The sequence below is a fragment of the Danio rerio genome, chromosome 9 (assembly GCF_052040795.2).
Source record: "Danio rerio strain M-AB ecotype USA chromosome 9, GRCz13ab, whole genome shotgun sequence".
In the NCBI taxonomy this organism is placed as follows: Eukaryota; Metazoa; Chordata; class Actinopteri; order Cypriniformes; family Danionidae; genus Danio; species Danio rerio.
Genome location: NC_141029.1, coordinates 52,215,605 through 52,233,353, shown reverse-complemented (window position 1 = coordinate 52,233,353; position 17,749 = coordinate 52,215,605). Strand labels below are relative to the sequence as shown.

The window sequence follows — 17,749 nt, the reverse complement described above, 5'->3', positions numbered from 1 at the left end:
TAAATATTTAATAACAATTGGCTTAACAGAAACTATGCATTACATGTGTGTGTTTGTGTGTGTGTGTGTGTGTGTGTGTGTGTGTGTGTGTGTGTGTGTGTGTGTGTGTGTGTGTGTGTGTGTGTGTGTTTATGTCTCTGTGTGCATGTGCATGTGTGTGTGTAGTCTGACCTGTCATGCTTGAGTCTGTTGTGTCTTGATGTGTAGTGTCTGTGCTGATCATGACCGGAGGTGGAGGAGCTTTCCTCTTAGTAGACGATTTCTTGAAGGACGACTCTGTGGACGAGGCCCGACTCAAAGAGGACAGATTCTGTGCAAAAACAGCCAGAGGGACAGTAATAAATGTGACATGCACTTACAAATATTTGGCTGTAGGAAACGGAACCACATTCCCTAATGACAAGGTGATGAAACGACTCTACCCAGAGCAGAGTTTAGAGAAACAAAACAAATACTGCAAAGCTCAATGTTTCCGTCCGCCTATTTTTATCTGCATTTTGGAATATCTATAAAAAAACATGCTTAATTCAAACACCAAGATGCAAATAAAATATCTTTTAATCCACTTAAAAAATGTTTTAATAGTCTTTAAAACTAGAGATTTTTTTAAAGTCATAGTACCATCAACTGTAAACTTTAGTAGTGGTATAATTCTTTAAAATATAATAAAAATCGGGGCGTCTCGATGGCAGAGTGGGTAGATTGATCGCCTCACAACAAGAAGGTTGCTGGTTCGAGTCCAGGTTAGATCAGTTGGCATTTCTGCGTGGAGTTTGCATGTTCTCCCTGGGTTAGCATGGGATTCCTCTGGGTGCTCCGATTTCCCCCACAGTCTGAACACATGCACTGTAGGTGAATTCGGTAGGCTAAATTGTCTGTAGTGTATGAGTGTGAATGAGAGTGTTCCCAGTGATGGGTTGCAGCTGGAGGGGCATCCGCTGCGTAAAACATATGCTAGAATAGTTATGATAGAATATGATAGAATAGTGGCAACCCCGGATTAATAAAAGGACTAAGCCGAAAATTAAATTAATGAACCAGCGACCTTCCTGCTGTGAGGCAACAGTGCTAACCACTATATAATATAATATAATATAATATAATATAATATAATATAATATAATATAATATAATATAATATAATATAATATAATATAATATAATATAATATAATTTAATATGATATATCATACTATGATATATAATATAATATAATATGATATAATATAATATAATATAATATAATATAATATAATATAATATAATATAATATAATATAATATAATATAATATAATATAATATAATATAGTTTAATTTAATATCATATAAAATAATACAAAACAGTTTAACATAATATAATATAATATAATATAATATAATATAATATAATATAATATAATATAATATAATATAATATAATATAATTTTATATAATATAATATGATATATCATACTATGATATATAATATAATATAATATAATATAATATAATATAATATAATATAATATAATATAATATAATATAATATAATATAATATAATTTAATATAATATAATATAGTTTAATTTAATATCATATAAAATAATACAAAAATTTTATTATTATATTTAACATAATATAATATAATATAATTCAATATAATATGATATAGTATAATATAATAGTTTAATATAATATAATATAATATAATATAATATAATATAATATAATATAATATAATATAATATAATATAATATAGTTTAATTTAATATAATATATTATAATACATTATAATATAACATAAAATAACATAATATAATATAATATAATATAATATATATATATATAATATATATATATCAAACCATTTTGGAATAAGCTATGAAAAATATGCTTAATTGAAACACCAATATGCAATTTTGAAAATGTGAATAAAATCTTAAAAAATACGCACATCTGAGTAGGATAAGTTTTTATCCACTAAAAACACAAATAATGATGGAAGAATATTTTACATGATTTTGTTTTAACAGATCATGTGATGATAAAAATGGCTGTGATGGGAGGCATTAATGGACAAATTATTGAAGTGAGCACAGTGTAAAACATCAGATTTTTTTTAGAGGTACAGTTGCCTTGAATCGTGCCAAAGTGCACTTGTCCATACATATATACAGTTGAAGTCAGAATTATTAGCCCCCTTGAATTATTAGCCTCCCAGTTTATTTTTTCACCAATTTCTGTTTAACAGAGAGAAGATTTTCAACACATTTCTGAACATAATAGTTTTAATAACTCATTTATAATAACAGATTTAGTTTATTTTTGTCATGATGACAGTAAATAATATTTGACTAGATATTTTTCAAGACACTTATATACAGCTTAAAGTGACATTTAAAGATTTTACTAGGTTAGTTAGGTTAACTAGGCAGGTTATTTCTAATTATGTTCAGAAATTTGTTCTAGGAAAAATATACGCTAATAATTCTGACATCTTTTTTTAATGGAAACACAGCTAATTTTTTTTTTTTTTTATTATTGTGTTCATTCTCTAATGACGATCTGATGAAATGACTCGAGTTTAAACTTTAGTTTACAGAAAAACAAAAGAAATACTGACAAAGAAAGTTTAACCGCTCATTGTGTTCACAGACAGCTGTTTAGATGGAGATCCAGACCTGCTCTTTGAACTCGGCTCGTGAAATAACAGGTTACAAAGTCTTGTTTGTTTGCTTCTTTTTTGTTTTTTTAAAGACTCCATGATTATGAAGCCTCAATTTAAGTAGAATGGGTCCAAAAGCAAACGTTTGGAAACACACAGAAACGGCAGATTATCATCTAGGGCTTGCTTCAAAGAAACTAATACATCAATAGATTAGAGAATATATATATATATATATATATATATATATATATATATATATATATATATATATATATATATATATATATATATATATATATATATATATATATATATATATATATATATATATATATATAGTTGAAGTCAGAATTATTAGCCCCCTGAATAATTATCTCACGTTTATTTTTTTCCACAGTTTCTGTTTAACGGAGAGAAGATTTTTTTCAACACATTTCTAATCACAATAGTCTTAATAACTCATTTCTAATAACTTTTTATTAAAAGATAAAAGATTTATTTTATCTTTGCCATAATGACAGTAAATAATATTTTACTAGATATTTTCAAGACACTTCTATACAGCTTAAAGTGACATTAAAAGGCTTAACTAGGTTAATTAGGTTAACTAGGCAGGTTAGGGTAATTAGGCAAGTTATTGTATAACAATAGTTTGTTCTGTAGACTACGGAAAAAATATATAGCTTAAAGGGGCTAATAATATTGTCCTTAAAATGTTTATTAAAAAATTAAAAACTGCTTTTATTCTAGCCGAAATAAAACAAATAAGACTTTCTCCAGAAAGAACAATTTTATCAGACATACTGTGAAAATTTCCTTGCTCTTTTAAATATAATTTGGGAAATATTTAAAAAAGAAGAAAAAAAATCAAAGGGGGGGCTAATAATTCAGACTTTAACTGTATGTATATATATATATATATATATATATATATATATATATATATATATATATATATATAAACTAAACTAAACTAAACTAAACTAAACTAAACGGCCACTTTACACCTGTCCAACTGCTCGTTAACGCAAATGAATTTAGGCATGTAGACATGGTCCAGACGATCTGCTGCAGTTCAAACCAAGCATCAGAATGGAGAAGAAAGGGGATTTAAGTGACTTTGAACAAGGCATGGTTGTTGGTGCTAGACGGGCTGGTCTGAGTATTTCAGAAACTGCTGATCTACTGGGATTTTCAAGCACAACCATCTCTAGGGTTTACAGAAAACTGTCAGAAAAAGAGATAATATCTAATGAGCGGCAGTTCTTTGGGCGCAAATGCCTTGTTGATGCCAGAGGTCAGAGGAGAATGGCCAGACTGGTTCCAGCTGATAGAAAGACAACAGTTACTCAAACTCACAACAGTTACACCTTGAGGCAGATGGGCTACAGCAGCAGAAGACCACACCAGGTGCCACTCCTGTCAGCTAAGAACAGGAAACTAAGGCTACAATTCACACAGGCTCACCAAAATTGGACAATAGAAGATTGGAGAAACGTTGCCTGGTCTGATGAGTCTCCATTTGTGCAACAAAATTCGGATGGTAGGGTCAGAATTTGGCATCAACAACATAAAAGCGTGGATCCATCCTGCCTTGTGTCAACAGTTCAGGCTGGTGGTGGTGGTGTAATGGTGTGGGGATATTTTCTTGGCACACTTTGGGCCCATTAGTACCAATTGAGCATCATGTCAACACCACAGCCTACCTGAGTATTGTTACTGACCATGTCCATCCCTTTATGACCACAGTGTACTCATCTACTGATGGCTACTCCCTTTATCACCACAGTGTACTCATCTTCTGATGACAACTTCCAGCAGGATTACATAGCATGTCGTAAAGTGTGAATCATCTCAGACTGGTTTCTTGGACATGACAATGAGCTCACTGAACTGAAATGGCCTCCACAGTCACCTGTTCTCAATCCAATAGTTTTTAAAATATGCTTTGGTTATAATTTTGTGGCTGGAAGGGCATCCACTGCAGTAAACAGAGTAGTTGGCGGTTTACTCCACTGTGATAAACCCTGGACTAAGCTGAAGGAAAAATAATAAAGCAATTTAATATTAAATTAATACATTATAGAAATAATAATAATAATAATAATAATATTAATAATATTAATAATATATTATTTAGAATTATAATATAATATAATATAATATAATATAATATAATATAATATAATATAATATAATATAATATAATATAATATAATATAATATAATATAATATAATATAATATAATATAATATAATATAAAGCTATAGTAACATTAACTGTAAACTGTCGTTTTGGTACAATTTATTAAAATATAATAATACTTTTATATACATAAATTAAAAAAAAAAAAACACTGCACCTAAAGTCATATGTTGAGCCTACTTTCATACTTCTACACTCCAGTGCATGTTCAAAGCAAGCTTTCCTAATAAACATTAACCAAATCTCAGCACAGCATTACATACCTGGTTGCCATCAGGATGCACAGTGGTCTGTGTTTGACTGAGGTCGCTGGGCATGCTCTGTGACATCATGCTAGGCGGCAGCGGCGCTCGTCGTTTTTTCGGCGTGTCGGAGGGCATCGTGTTGCAGTCGTAGCTGAGGGGTACATGCGTGCTGAAGGAGCTCATACTGACCGGCCGCTGCTTTCTGTGCACTGGAGAAGCCGGAGCGCTCACGGTCATAGACTTTAACAAGAAACAACCAATCACCAGTCAGATCACTACCAACCAGAGCCAATCACATGCAAGCAAAAGTCTTTAATAATTTGCATAAAGCAAATATGACCAGGGAATGTTTGCAAAAGAAAGGAAAACAAGCACACACACACACAAACACACACACACACACACACACACACACACACACACACACACACACACACACACACACACACACACACACACACACACACACACGACTTTGACCTTATCTCAACGTCAGCACAAAAATCTCAATGTTATTGTTCCTTTTTCATACTTCTGTGATTTCATGACTCACCTGTTCGGATTGCTTCTTGCTTCCTCTGCGAAACAGACTGAAGCGCCTTTTGTTATCCTTCTCCCGCAAGGATTTTTCTTTCCCGTGATAAAATATTTCTGGGATTCAATGCAGATTAGAGAGTTTTAACTTCTTATTTAAAGTGTTTATTTTACAGTGTTTGTTCCAAACAAACCCATATAGGAAATGTATTTATGATTGAACATATTTAAACTATGACACGGTGTGATAATTACTAATAACAACTGAAGTATCTCATCTATCCTTTGTGGACTTAAAATGCTAATACAATACAACTTAGGGCGTACTCACACTATGTACAGCTGCCTTAAACCGGACCAAAGCACGCTTGTCCCCCCTCCCGTCTCACCTGACGGCCCGAACTCACATTACATTTGGGCCTGGGCACGCTTACGTCATCGATGATGCGCTGTTCAGTAAGTGCTTTCGCTAAGCACAGATTAGATCTCTTTATTTTTATCGTTTTAGTGGTTTAATATGTAGTGACACGCAGTCTGATATTTCGCCGAACAGATCTGGCACCTTTGACGCTCATAAACAATCATAAAGTCCTCATGCTGCCGGAATTATGAGGTTTCCTGAAGGTGCAGCTGTCGTGCAGTGAGGGGTTTGCATCTTTAATAAGCTCTGACAGTTTGCGTTCATTGAACAGTAAGAATGATTAATAAATCCATATCAAACAGACCCTTAAAAGTCACGTCTCACTTTCAGTTTCAGGCTCAGGCGCGTTTTGCACTCACACACAAGCATACCACGCTAAAGCCCAAGTGAACCACGCTCTGGCACACCTCTTCCAACCGGGCCATGGCCGGTCAAGTGAACAGTGCCTGAGCCTGATTTAGAGCACTCACACTTCTCAAACGACCTGGGAAATGGGCCTGGGCACGGTTCGGATAGCATAGTGTGAGTACACCCTTAATAACTTGACTTAAACACAGCAGAACAACATCAAACTAACATAAGCATAAAATAAACATAACACAACTGCAAACACAGCACAACGCAACAACAAACACACAGTAAAAACAAACACAACATGACAAAAACAACATAAACACAATACAACATAACAACAAAAACAACACAACCTCATAGCAACAAACACAACGTCAAACAATACCACATAGCAAGAAACAACATCACACACAGCAAAACAACAAACAACATAACAAAAACCACAACTTAACAAACACAGCATATCAAACAATACAACAAAACAACAAACACAACATAACATCAAACATTACAACATAACAGCAGTCACAAATACATAACAGCAAACACAACAGAAAACACAATCCAATAACAACAACAAACACAACATAAAACACAATCCAATATAACAACAAACACAACATATCAAACAATACAACGTAACAACAGACACAACAACATAACAACAAACACAACAACATAACAACAAACACAACATGAAAAAAACACAATACAACATAACAAAAAACACAACAAAACAACAAACACAACATAACAACAAACAGAATAAAACAACAAGAAACACAACAAGACATCAAACACAACAACGAAACAACAAACAACACAACATCAAACAATACAACATAGCAACAAACAGCAAAACAACAAACAACATAACAAAAACCACAACATAACAAACACAGAATATCAAACAATACAACAAAACAACAAACAAAACGTTACAACAGACACGACAACATAACAACAAACACAACAACATAACAACAAACACAACATGACAAAAATACAATACAACATAACAACAAACACAACAAAACAAAAACACAATACAACATAACAACAAACACAACAAAACAAAAACATAATACAACATAACAACAAACACAACAAAACAACAAACACAACATGCAAAAACACAATACAACATAACAACAAAACAACACACACAACATGACAAAAACATAATACAACATAACAAATACAACAAAACAAAACAACAAACACAAGATGACAAACACACAATAAAACATAACAACAAACACAACAAAACCACAAACACAACAACAAAACAACAAACAACACAACATAGCATGACAAAAACAACATAACAAACACAATAAAACATAACAACAAACACAACATGACATCAAACACAACAACAAAACAACAAACAACACAACACAGCCTGACAAAAACAACATAACAAACACAATAAAACATACTGTAACAACAAACACAACAGTCACAACAACATATAAACAAACACAACAACATAACAAACACAGCAAAACAACACACAACGTAACAAACACAGCATATCAAACAATACAAGATAACAACAAACACAGCATAACAAATCAAACAATACAACATAACAAATACAAAAAACAACAAACACATCATAACATCAGTCACAACAACATAACAACAAACACAACAAACACAGCAAAACAACAAACACAACATAACAAACACAGCATATCAAACACAGCAAATTTACAAACACAACATGACAAAAACACAATAAAACATCACAACAAACACAACACGACATCAAACAAAACAACAAATGCAACAACATAGCATGACAAAAACAACATAGCAAACGCAATAACACAACATAATATCAAACACAATACAACATAACAACAGACACAACAACATAACAACAAACACAACACGACAAACACAGCATAACAACAAAAAAACAGCACAACAGAACACCACATCACAAACACAACACAACATAAAAACGAGATAATATAATATAATATAATATAATATAATATAATATAATATAATATAATATAATATAATATAATATAATATTATACATCAACATTATATATCAACAACGAGCACAACACAACACGATAAATTAAATATAATTAAATAAAATAAAAATAACAATAACATGAAATAAACAAAACAACCATAACGTAACAACATCATAGCATAGCATAAACACAACACAACATAACATAATACAAACACCCCATAAATAAATACAGCATAACCATAAGCTAAAACAAACAAAAACATAAAATTACAAAACATACCAAAAATAAACACACCAATATAAACTAAGTAAACATAACATAACGTAAATGATTAATAAATACATACATTAAACACAACACATCCATAAAAATAACAAGAAAATTAACAAATTAACAAAGCATAATATAACACAAAATGAACAAACATAATCAAAAGGAACATCAAATACACAAAGCAATACACAACATAACAAGAGTACAGCCTTAACTAAAGAACTCATTTTAAGTAAGAGATAGACAACAATAACTTTCATTTGACGACATGTATATGATATATAAAACAGAAATGATCACATACCTGAGCGAGTTGGAGATGGAGGAAGACTGACTGGACTGATAGGACTTACAGGACTAATAACTGCAAGAGAAAACACAAACACAAGAGTACAGTAGAGTAAAAAACTCAATGTCACCTCTAAACTGGTCTTGCATGACTTCATATGGGTCATTTTAATAAAGTCAGCATAAACACACACACACACACACACACACGCACGCGCACGCACACACGCACACACGCACGCACGCATGCACACACGCACACACGCACGCACGCACGCATGCACACACACACACACACACACACACACACACATGCATGCACACGCACACACACACACTTGTTTTTGTGAAAAGTGGGGACATTACATAGGTTTCCATTCATTTTATACTGTTCAAACCGTATATTATATTGCCCTCACCCCACCCCAACAATAAACCCAACCATCACAGGAGACTGTGTGCAGCTTTACTCTCTGATTAAACTCATTCTGTGGGATTTATAAGCTTTTTGAGGAATGAGGACGTCACCAATGTCCTCATATTTCACCTCCTTTTTGTAATACCTGTGTCATACCCATGTCATTATACAGATTTGTGTCCTGATGTGCAAACACGCACACACGCACACAGACACACAGACAGACACACAGACAGACACACAGACAGACACACAGACACACACACACACACACACACACACACACACACACACACACACACTTACCTCTAGTGTCTCTTGCGTACACTTCCCTCAGGCCGAAGTCATTGAGGGATCCGCTCAGGTCCAGTGTGTCTTCTGATTGGACGCTTGGTGATAAAAGTGTGGTCTGCGGGTCAAACTCACACTTCTGGCAGATCGCCGGGAGCAGCTCGCGCAGAGGAACTCGAGGACTCACTCGCAGGATGGTTTTCTGGGTTTTTCTGTAGTTGATCACTAATCGCACAGTGGCCTGAATGAGACAAGATAGAATATTACTTACTTGGATATTATGTGTGTGCGCGCTCATGCATGTGTGTGCATTATTGTTTCAAAGCAGCTTCACAAAATGCAGACATTATTGCATGACTACAAACTAAGTTAAAGTTACAAACAAATAAGTATTATGTTTATACAGTTGAAGTCAGGATTATCAGCCCCTCTGAATTATTAGCCCCCCTGTTTATTTTTCCCCAATTTCTGTTTAACAGAGAGAAGATTTTTTCAGCACATTTCTAATCATAATAGTTTTAAAGGGCCATGACACCCCCCACTTTCGGTTAAAGTCTACTTCAGAATTTTTTTAAAAGATGCATGATTAATGGGCGTGGAGCTCCGCGAGCATAGGGCAGGAGTGGGCGTGGCCAGCAGGGGAGAAGGGGAGCAAACAACTGTTGTTGACAGTTAGCTCACAAAATGAGACACAAACCTTGAGGAGACACATGAGTTTATAGTTTACAACGTTAAAATGCAAAGAAATAAACAGTAATTTAATACCCTGCTACATTTGTTATTTGTAATTTCATTTATTATAGATCTGAATGCAGACTCAGTGCAGCAGATCTCCTGACCTGTCTATTTTAACCATTAGCCCTGCTGGTAATATTGAGGATTTAGGCAAACATAGCAGCACGGCGATGTGTAAAAGTCAACGTCCGCCATTCTCTAATTCGCGTGCTGCTCTCCCGACAAAAATGCTTGCAGCACACACACAGCTTTGCTGTATGATCGGCCCTGACAGGATCGCGGGGAAAAAACATGCAACAAACCCCGTGGATCATGGAAACAAACACATACAAGCCTTCATGAACGGCTACTGCGTGCCGTTGGTCTGTGTCTCACAGCTTGCTTGAAACTGGCAGGTCTGCCTTCGGAATGCACGTGCTCTCATGAATAATTAAGCAGCCGGCTCTTCTCATAGGATAAGAAAACTCCGCTATGAATAATAATGAGAAACCGACGCGTCGTCATTGCACTTGCAGTACTGCGCTACGTCGCCGATTTTGATCCGCCCCAAAAATCATTTTAAACCCAGAAGCTGAAATTAGCTGACAAAAGCTTAAAATTATCCAGTCTTCCCCACAATTAAAGCTGACAGATGCTAACATTGTCTTAACTAATGCTCAACACAAACAAATCTGTTAAAATAAAATAAAAAGTTCTCCAGGGTGTCCTGAACCTTTAATAACTCATTTCTAATAACTTATTTATTTTATCTTTGCCATGATGACAGCAAATAATATTTTACTACATATTTTTACTACATATTACAGTGACATTTAAAGGCTTAACTAGGTTAATTATGTTAACTAGGCAGGTTAGGGTAATTAGGCAAGTTATTGTATAATGATGGTTTGTTCTGTAGACTATCGAAAAAAAATTAGCTTAAAGGGGCTAATAATTTTGTCCTCAAAATGGCGTTTAAAAAATTAAAAACTGCTTTTATTCTAGCCGAAATAAAACAAATAAGACTTTCTCCAGAAGAAAAAATATGATCAGTGTTACCACGGGGAGTGACACCACCAACAAAAGTTTTGGATCCACATGCAGGTTTATTTAAAGTCAGACAAGCGATGGTCAACACAGGCGCAAACAGGTATTTGGAGACAGTCCAGAATCACAGTCGAATACAGACTAGAGGTCAGAAAGGCAGGCAAAGACAAAGAGGCTAACAAGGCTAACGGTCGGTACACAAGATAACAAGACTGGGAAAACACATTGTAGTGTTACTAGTGACAGAAAACAAGACTCTGCAATTTGAATGAGTGTGTGTGCTGCTTAAATACTGTGTGTAATCAGTATTTGACAATCCTCAGGTGGTGAGAGTGTAATCAGTCTAAATGAGGAAGCAGGTGTGTGTGGCATGACTGAATATGTAGTCCATTTACACGCAGATTTGTAGTTCTATGAGAGTGAATGTTTTCCAGCAACCTCTGGTGGTTAGAAGTTGTGGTGATTGTGACAATCAGAGATACTGTGAAAATGTCCTTGCTCTGTTAAACATCATTTAGGAAATATTTAAAAAAGAAAAAAAAAAGGGGGGGGGGGGGGGGCTAATAATACTAACTTCAACTGTATATAATACAACCTCCTCAAAAATGACACATCTAGCATTGAAACATGAAGTTTTATGAGTGAATAACTGAATCATTTATTGAAAATGGGACTAAAAATAAGTCCTTGTACACAATATAATATTAGATTTCGACATGTAGTGTTATCAGCAACAGTAGTAGTAACAGTACATTTTTCACAGTACTGAATATTTTACAGTTTTTTTTTATTTTATCTGATTATTTCTTAATTTCTTCAAGTTCTGTTTGTTGAAACTAAAAGTGTCTTGCAGTGCTGTTTTTTTTTTTGTTAATGGAAAGCAAATTATGTTTATCTCCTCGCCTTTTTGGCTGATCTGAAAAATGATTTGTGATCTGTTACACCACCAGTAACAACATATTCTAATAAGCAAAAAGGACTAAGTCATCGAATACAAACAGATTAAATTGAATAAACGAATAAATTAATTAATTTAAATATGTAATCCTGATGTTGGTTCCCTGACTGAGAAACATGAAAATGAACAGTTTTAATAAAATCCAGCAGCCACGTTATTTATCTCAGACACTGTTTGTAACTGATGATGTTGTGGATTGTTAGTGTGCTGTACAGTCAAGCTCTGCTGCTTTTAGTTATCTAGATAAAAGTCAGGCTCCTCTCACAGGGTGTGGAAGAGCAGATCTGCTTTTATTCATGACTAAAAGAACAAACATGAACACGAAAATGACTAAGAAAACTATTATAAGATGTCTTCTGATTAGCTAACATTAAAATAGATCATATGTATGTTTCTGGTATGGAATATAATGAATGAATGAATGAATGAATGAATGAATGAATCAATCAATCAATCAATCAATCAATCAATCAATCTATCTATCGTTCAATCAATCGCTCCATCCACTTATCTATTGTTTCATCCATCTATCGTTCCATTTCTCTATCGTTCCATCCATCCATCCATCTATTGTTCCATCCATCATCTATCTATTTATCATTCCATCCATCTATTGTTCCATCTATCTATCGTTCCATCCATCCATCCATCCATCCAATACAACTATCTATCTATCTATCTATCTATCTATCTATCTATCTATCTATCTATCTATCTATCTATCTATCTATCTATCTATCTATCTATCTATCTATCTATCTATCTATCTATCTATCTATCTATCTATCTAGTTTCCCAGTAATGGGCTGCAACGGAAAGGGCACCCACTGTGCAAAACATGTGCTGGATAAGTTGGTGGTTCATTCCTCTGTGGTGATCCCTAATGAATAAAAGGACTAAGCCAAAGGAATATAAATGAATGAATAAATATATTTTGCTAATATTATTGATTTTGTTATTATTATTATTTTATCGATTTTATTTCAAATGTTATATTAAGATTTATTTTTCAACACTTGACCTCACATTTGCAGTGAGACAAATAAAACAGAAGTAATATCAGTGGCATTTATTCACTGTATATTGTTTTATACAATACAAACTGAACTATTGCTCATCTAATCAAAATAGTCACCATATAATTATTATATTTTTGCTTTCATTTCATTTCACTTGTTCAAGTAATCTGAAGTAATTAATTTAGTAGTGTTGGTAATTACTAATTATATTAATCATTCTAACTGCATTTTAATGGGGCTTCAATATGAAGTCAATGCTTTTTTTAATAAGAATGACATGTCAATGACACATCATCAAAACCATAATTATCTTATGCAGTAATTATCATCTTAATGCACTCCCCTAATAACCAATTATAGAAATTGAGCTGATCAATGTCATTATTGTCTTATTATAAAAACAATAAATGCAACTTGCCTTAAAGGAATAGTTCACCCTAAAATGCACATTCTTACAGCATTTACACACACTTCACTTGTGCCAAACCTTTATGAGTTTATTTCTCCTGTTAAACACAGGCTCAAGTTTGTTTACGTATCGACACATCAACAACTTATAGCTAATTCATGGCAAAATCAATATAGATAAAAACATTACGTTGGGTTGTTAAAGTACATCCAGCTGTTTGTAATCGAAGAATAAAGCCAGATGAGAAGTGGAGCACTGTTGTATGAGACTGAAGGGCTTTATTCTGCAATAACAACCCTCCTGGATGTACTTTATCCCACTTATTGCAGAAATACTTGCCACAAAACATCAAAATTAGACACAAATCATTGAGCTGTAATAGTTTATCAATTCTTTAATTTCACACAAAGCCGAAAGAGAATGAAAGCAGAAGCTGGAGTATACACTAATCTGTGCATTATTCAGTCAAAAGATGGCGCCATACAGACAAATACGTAAAGCTGACAGAAACTAAACTGGTTGAATGGAGCATACAACAACCTACTTATTATTCAGTTGGCGGCAAACAGCCAGTGTGGAGTAGTTAGATACATATGAATGTGGACGCAAGTATATGGATGTGAAAGTATTCACTTATGATCAAGGCGAGCTGGTGTTATTTAGTGATTGTTATCTGGGAATAATATGCATTTGAATGTCATAAGACCACTCTACAGGTGTCCAGGGACAGGCGCTACAATGGTTTAAGTCATACTTAGCTGATTGTTATCAGTTCGGGAATATTAATGTACAGCCTTCACAAGTCAGCCCAGTAAAGTATGGGGTGCCTCAAGGATCAGTTTTAAGCCCTTTGCTGTTTACATGCTACCCCTGGGAGACATTATTAGAAGACATGGGATCAGCTTTCACTGCTATGCAGATTATACTCAATTATATATTTCAACTAAACCTGATGAGATGTCTGATCTGCCTTAGCTAACTGAGTGTATTAAAGATGTTAAAGACTGGATGACCAACAAATTCCTTCTCTTAAACTCAAAATAGAATTATTACTTATTTGGCCTAAATCCTGCACACAGCAGATCTCACAACTCAACCTGCAGTTAGAGGGATACAGAGTTAGCGTTAGCTCTACTATGAAAGATCTGGGTGTTATACAGTATTAGACAGCAATTTAACTTTTGAAAAACATATATTCCATGTCACAAAAACTGCCTTCTTCTGAGAAATATTGCTAAGTTACGAAGTATGCTATCCATCTCAGATGCTAAAAAGCTAGTCCATGCTTTTATGACTTCTAGGCTGGATTACTGTAGTGCTCTGTTTGCTGGCTGCCCAGCATCCTCTATTAATAAACTTCAGCTAGTACAAAATGCAGCCGCCAGAGTTCTTACCAGGTCTAGAAAATCTGATCATATCACCCCCATCCTCCTTACACTGGCTGCCTGTTAAGTTTCATGTTGATTTTAAAATATTACTTCTCACCTATAAAGCTCTAAATAATCTAGCTCCTGTTTATCTAACCAACCTTCTATCTCGCCACAATCCAGCTCGCTCTTTAAGATCTCAAAACTCAGCGCTTCTGGTAGTCCCTTGAATAGCAAAGTCGAGTAAAGGAGGTCGGGCCTTCACATTTATGGCTCCTAAACTCTGAAATAGCCTTCCTGATAATGTCTGGGCTCTCGCAGTTCAAAACTAGATTAAAGACCTATCTTTTTAGCAAAGCATACACTCAGTGCATCACTTAGTGGTATGATACATGAATGTGCCCCAAGCAGATTTTTGCATCCCGTATTAACACTACGAACAGCAAAAGAAGATATTTTGAAAAATGCTGGTAGCTGCCACCCATTGACTTTCATAGTAATTTTTTTCTGCTATGGAAGTCGATTGGTTTCAATAACTAACTAACTAACTGGTTTCTAAGCACAAATCAAACGAAGAAAGAAACTCATAAAAAACAAATAAATAAATAAATAATTTATAAATTAAACATTTAGTAGATTTTGACCAGTCAGTCATGACATTCCAAGGTATTTTATTAACAGATAACAATGACTAAATAACATTGGCTTATCTAGAAATCAGATCACCTTGATCATCATTCATATTCATATTGATCATACTTTCACATCCATATACGTACATTCACTGTTTGCCACCATCTTCTGATTTAATATTATGTAGTTTAGTATAAAATGTAGGTCACAAAAAAAAAGGAGATATGATTTCTGTTAAACACAAAAGAAGATATTTATAAAAAAAAATGAAGGTAGCTGGCACCTATTGACTTACATAGTTGGAAAAAAATACTATGGAAGTCAATGGGTGCCAGCTACCAGCATTCTTCACGTTGTATTATTTTGTGTTCAACAGACTTATGAGGCAGAATAAATAATGATTTAATTTAAATTTTTGGGTAAACTATCCCGTTAAATCATGTTTCAGGTTCTAACTGAGCATCAGAATACCTCAGGCATATGCGGTCCTGTCTTTTTGCTTTTGTCCTCCATGCCTTTGGGTTTCAGCAGGATCTTGTCAGCCTCCAGGGCTCCGATGAGGGCGTTGGGTTTGAACTTTACATGGTTTCTGTTGGTGGTGATCAACTCGAGGGTGTGGCCCGACGGGTTCAAGTGGTGCTGGGCACAAAGCATCACCAGCAGGTCCATCATGGGCTTGCTGAAAACACACAGCAGACCATCAATGTCAGTTCTAGCAGCATAAAGAAGATACAAAGATCATCAGAAAGCCTATTTTGAGGTCAATGTTTCATTTAAAGAAGATCTAAAGGGTCTTTTTAGAAACTTCAGTGCCGATGGTAACACTATCAACTGTTAAAAGTCAATCAGAACAGCACATTGCACTAAAACACTGTATTTTGCACATAGCACATGTACAGAGACTCATGAACATCTGCACATTCATGCACAATCGCACACACTGTGGTCATATATAGTGTATAGTTTAGAGCAGTGGTCCTTAATCACCAGACCGCACACAGGTACAGGTCTATGCATCAATTGATACCGGGCCGCACAAGAAATCATTAATTATTTCCGTTTTATTTCTTATCCGAGTCTGACCTAAAATCTTTTATTTTGAAAAATGACCGTATTCTCAAATTTAACCCACAAGCAGCAAAATGAGCAAGAAAGTTGTGAAGGGTAAAAGGCCCAGTGAAGGACCTGTGAACTGCCATGGAATGGATCTGCAACCCTTTTGTCAACAAATCAGGTGAATCCAGCATGTCTGTGCAAGAAGATCAACAGCTGCAGATTGCAAATGATGTTTGCGCAAGTTCGTTGCTTCCAATGGAGGTGCGCGGCTTGCGTACACGCTCGCCTTTAAAGATGAAAACAATAAATAAATACAAAAAATACATTTATAAGGCTAAATAAATGATTACATTATATAAATAAATAAAGTGCCATTTTGGTGCCCGCATCAAATATGCAAATAAAATTGTACACACTTAAAATCATTTTAAATGCAAGTGTATACTTTAATGTTTAAAATTTTCTGTTTCTTTCAGAAAAGAAAAAACATGTAAAAAACGTAACTAAAAAAAATTTGTAATTAATCAGTGCTTTAATAAGCTAAAAAATTAAAAACTTCAGCGCTCAACTGGATAAAAGCTAGTGTTCTGCAACCAAATAAAACATTTTAAATTATTTATGTATTAATTTATTAATTCATTCATTTTCTTGTCGGCTTACTCCCTTTATTAATCTAGGGTCGCCACAGCGGAATGAACCGCCAACTTATCCAGCACATTTTTATGCAGCGGATGCCCTTCCAGCCGCAACCCATCTCTGGGAAACATCCACACACACATACACTACTGATAATTTAGCCAACCCAATTCACCTGTACCGCATGTCTTTGGACTGTGGGGAAAACTGGAGCACCCGGAGGAAACCCT

General features: G+C 34.4%; 1 protein-coding gene across 7 annotated transcripts in view; it reads right to left on the bottom strand.

The window, feature by feature from the left end:
• cobll1b (cordon-bleu WH2 repeat protein-like 1b) overlaps positions 1-17,749 on the bottom strand; it is a 155,775-nt gene that overhangs the window by 30,573 nt on the left and 107,453 nt on the right. For all 7 annotated transcript variants that reach the window (XR_015498704.1, NM_001365214.2, XM_087265854.1 and 4 more), the window contains 6 exons: positions 16,299-16,506; positions 9,696-9,921; positions 8,988-9,047; positions 5,655-5,752; positions 5,120-5,341; positions 172-310 (listed from right to left, as the gene is read on the bottom strand). Coding sequence is in view for 6 of the 7 variants with exons in the window: in NM_001365214.2 (NP_001352143.1) it covers positions 172-310; positions 5,120-5,341; positions 5,655-5,752; positions 8,988-9,047; positions 9,696-9,921; positions 16,299-16,506 (953 nt within the window). In the remaining variant the exon portion in view is untranslated. The remainder of the gene's footprint in view (positions 1-171; positions 311-5,119; positions 5,342-5,654; positions 5,753-8,987; positions 9,048-9,695; positions 9,922-16,298; positions 16,507-17,749) is intronic.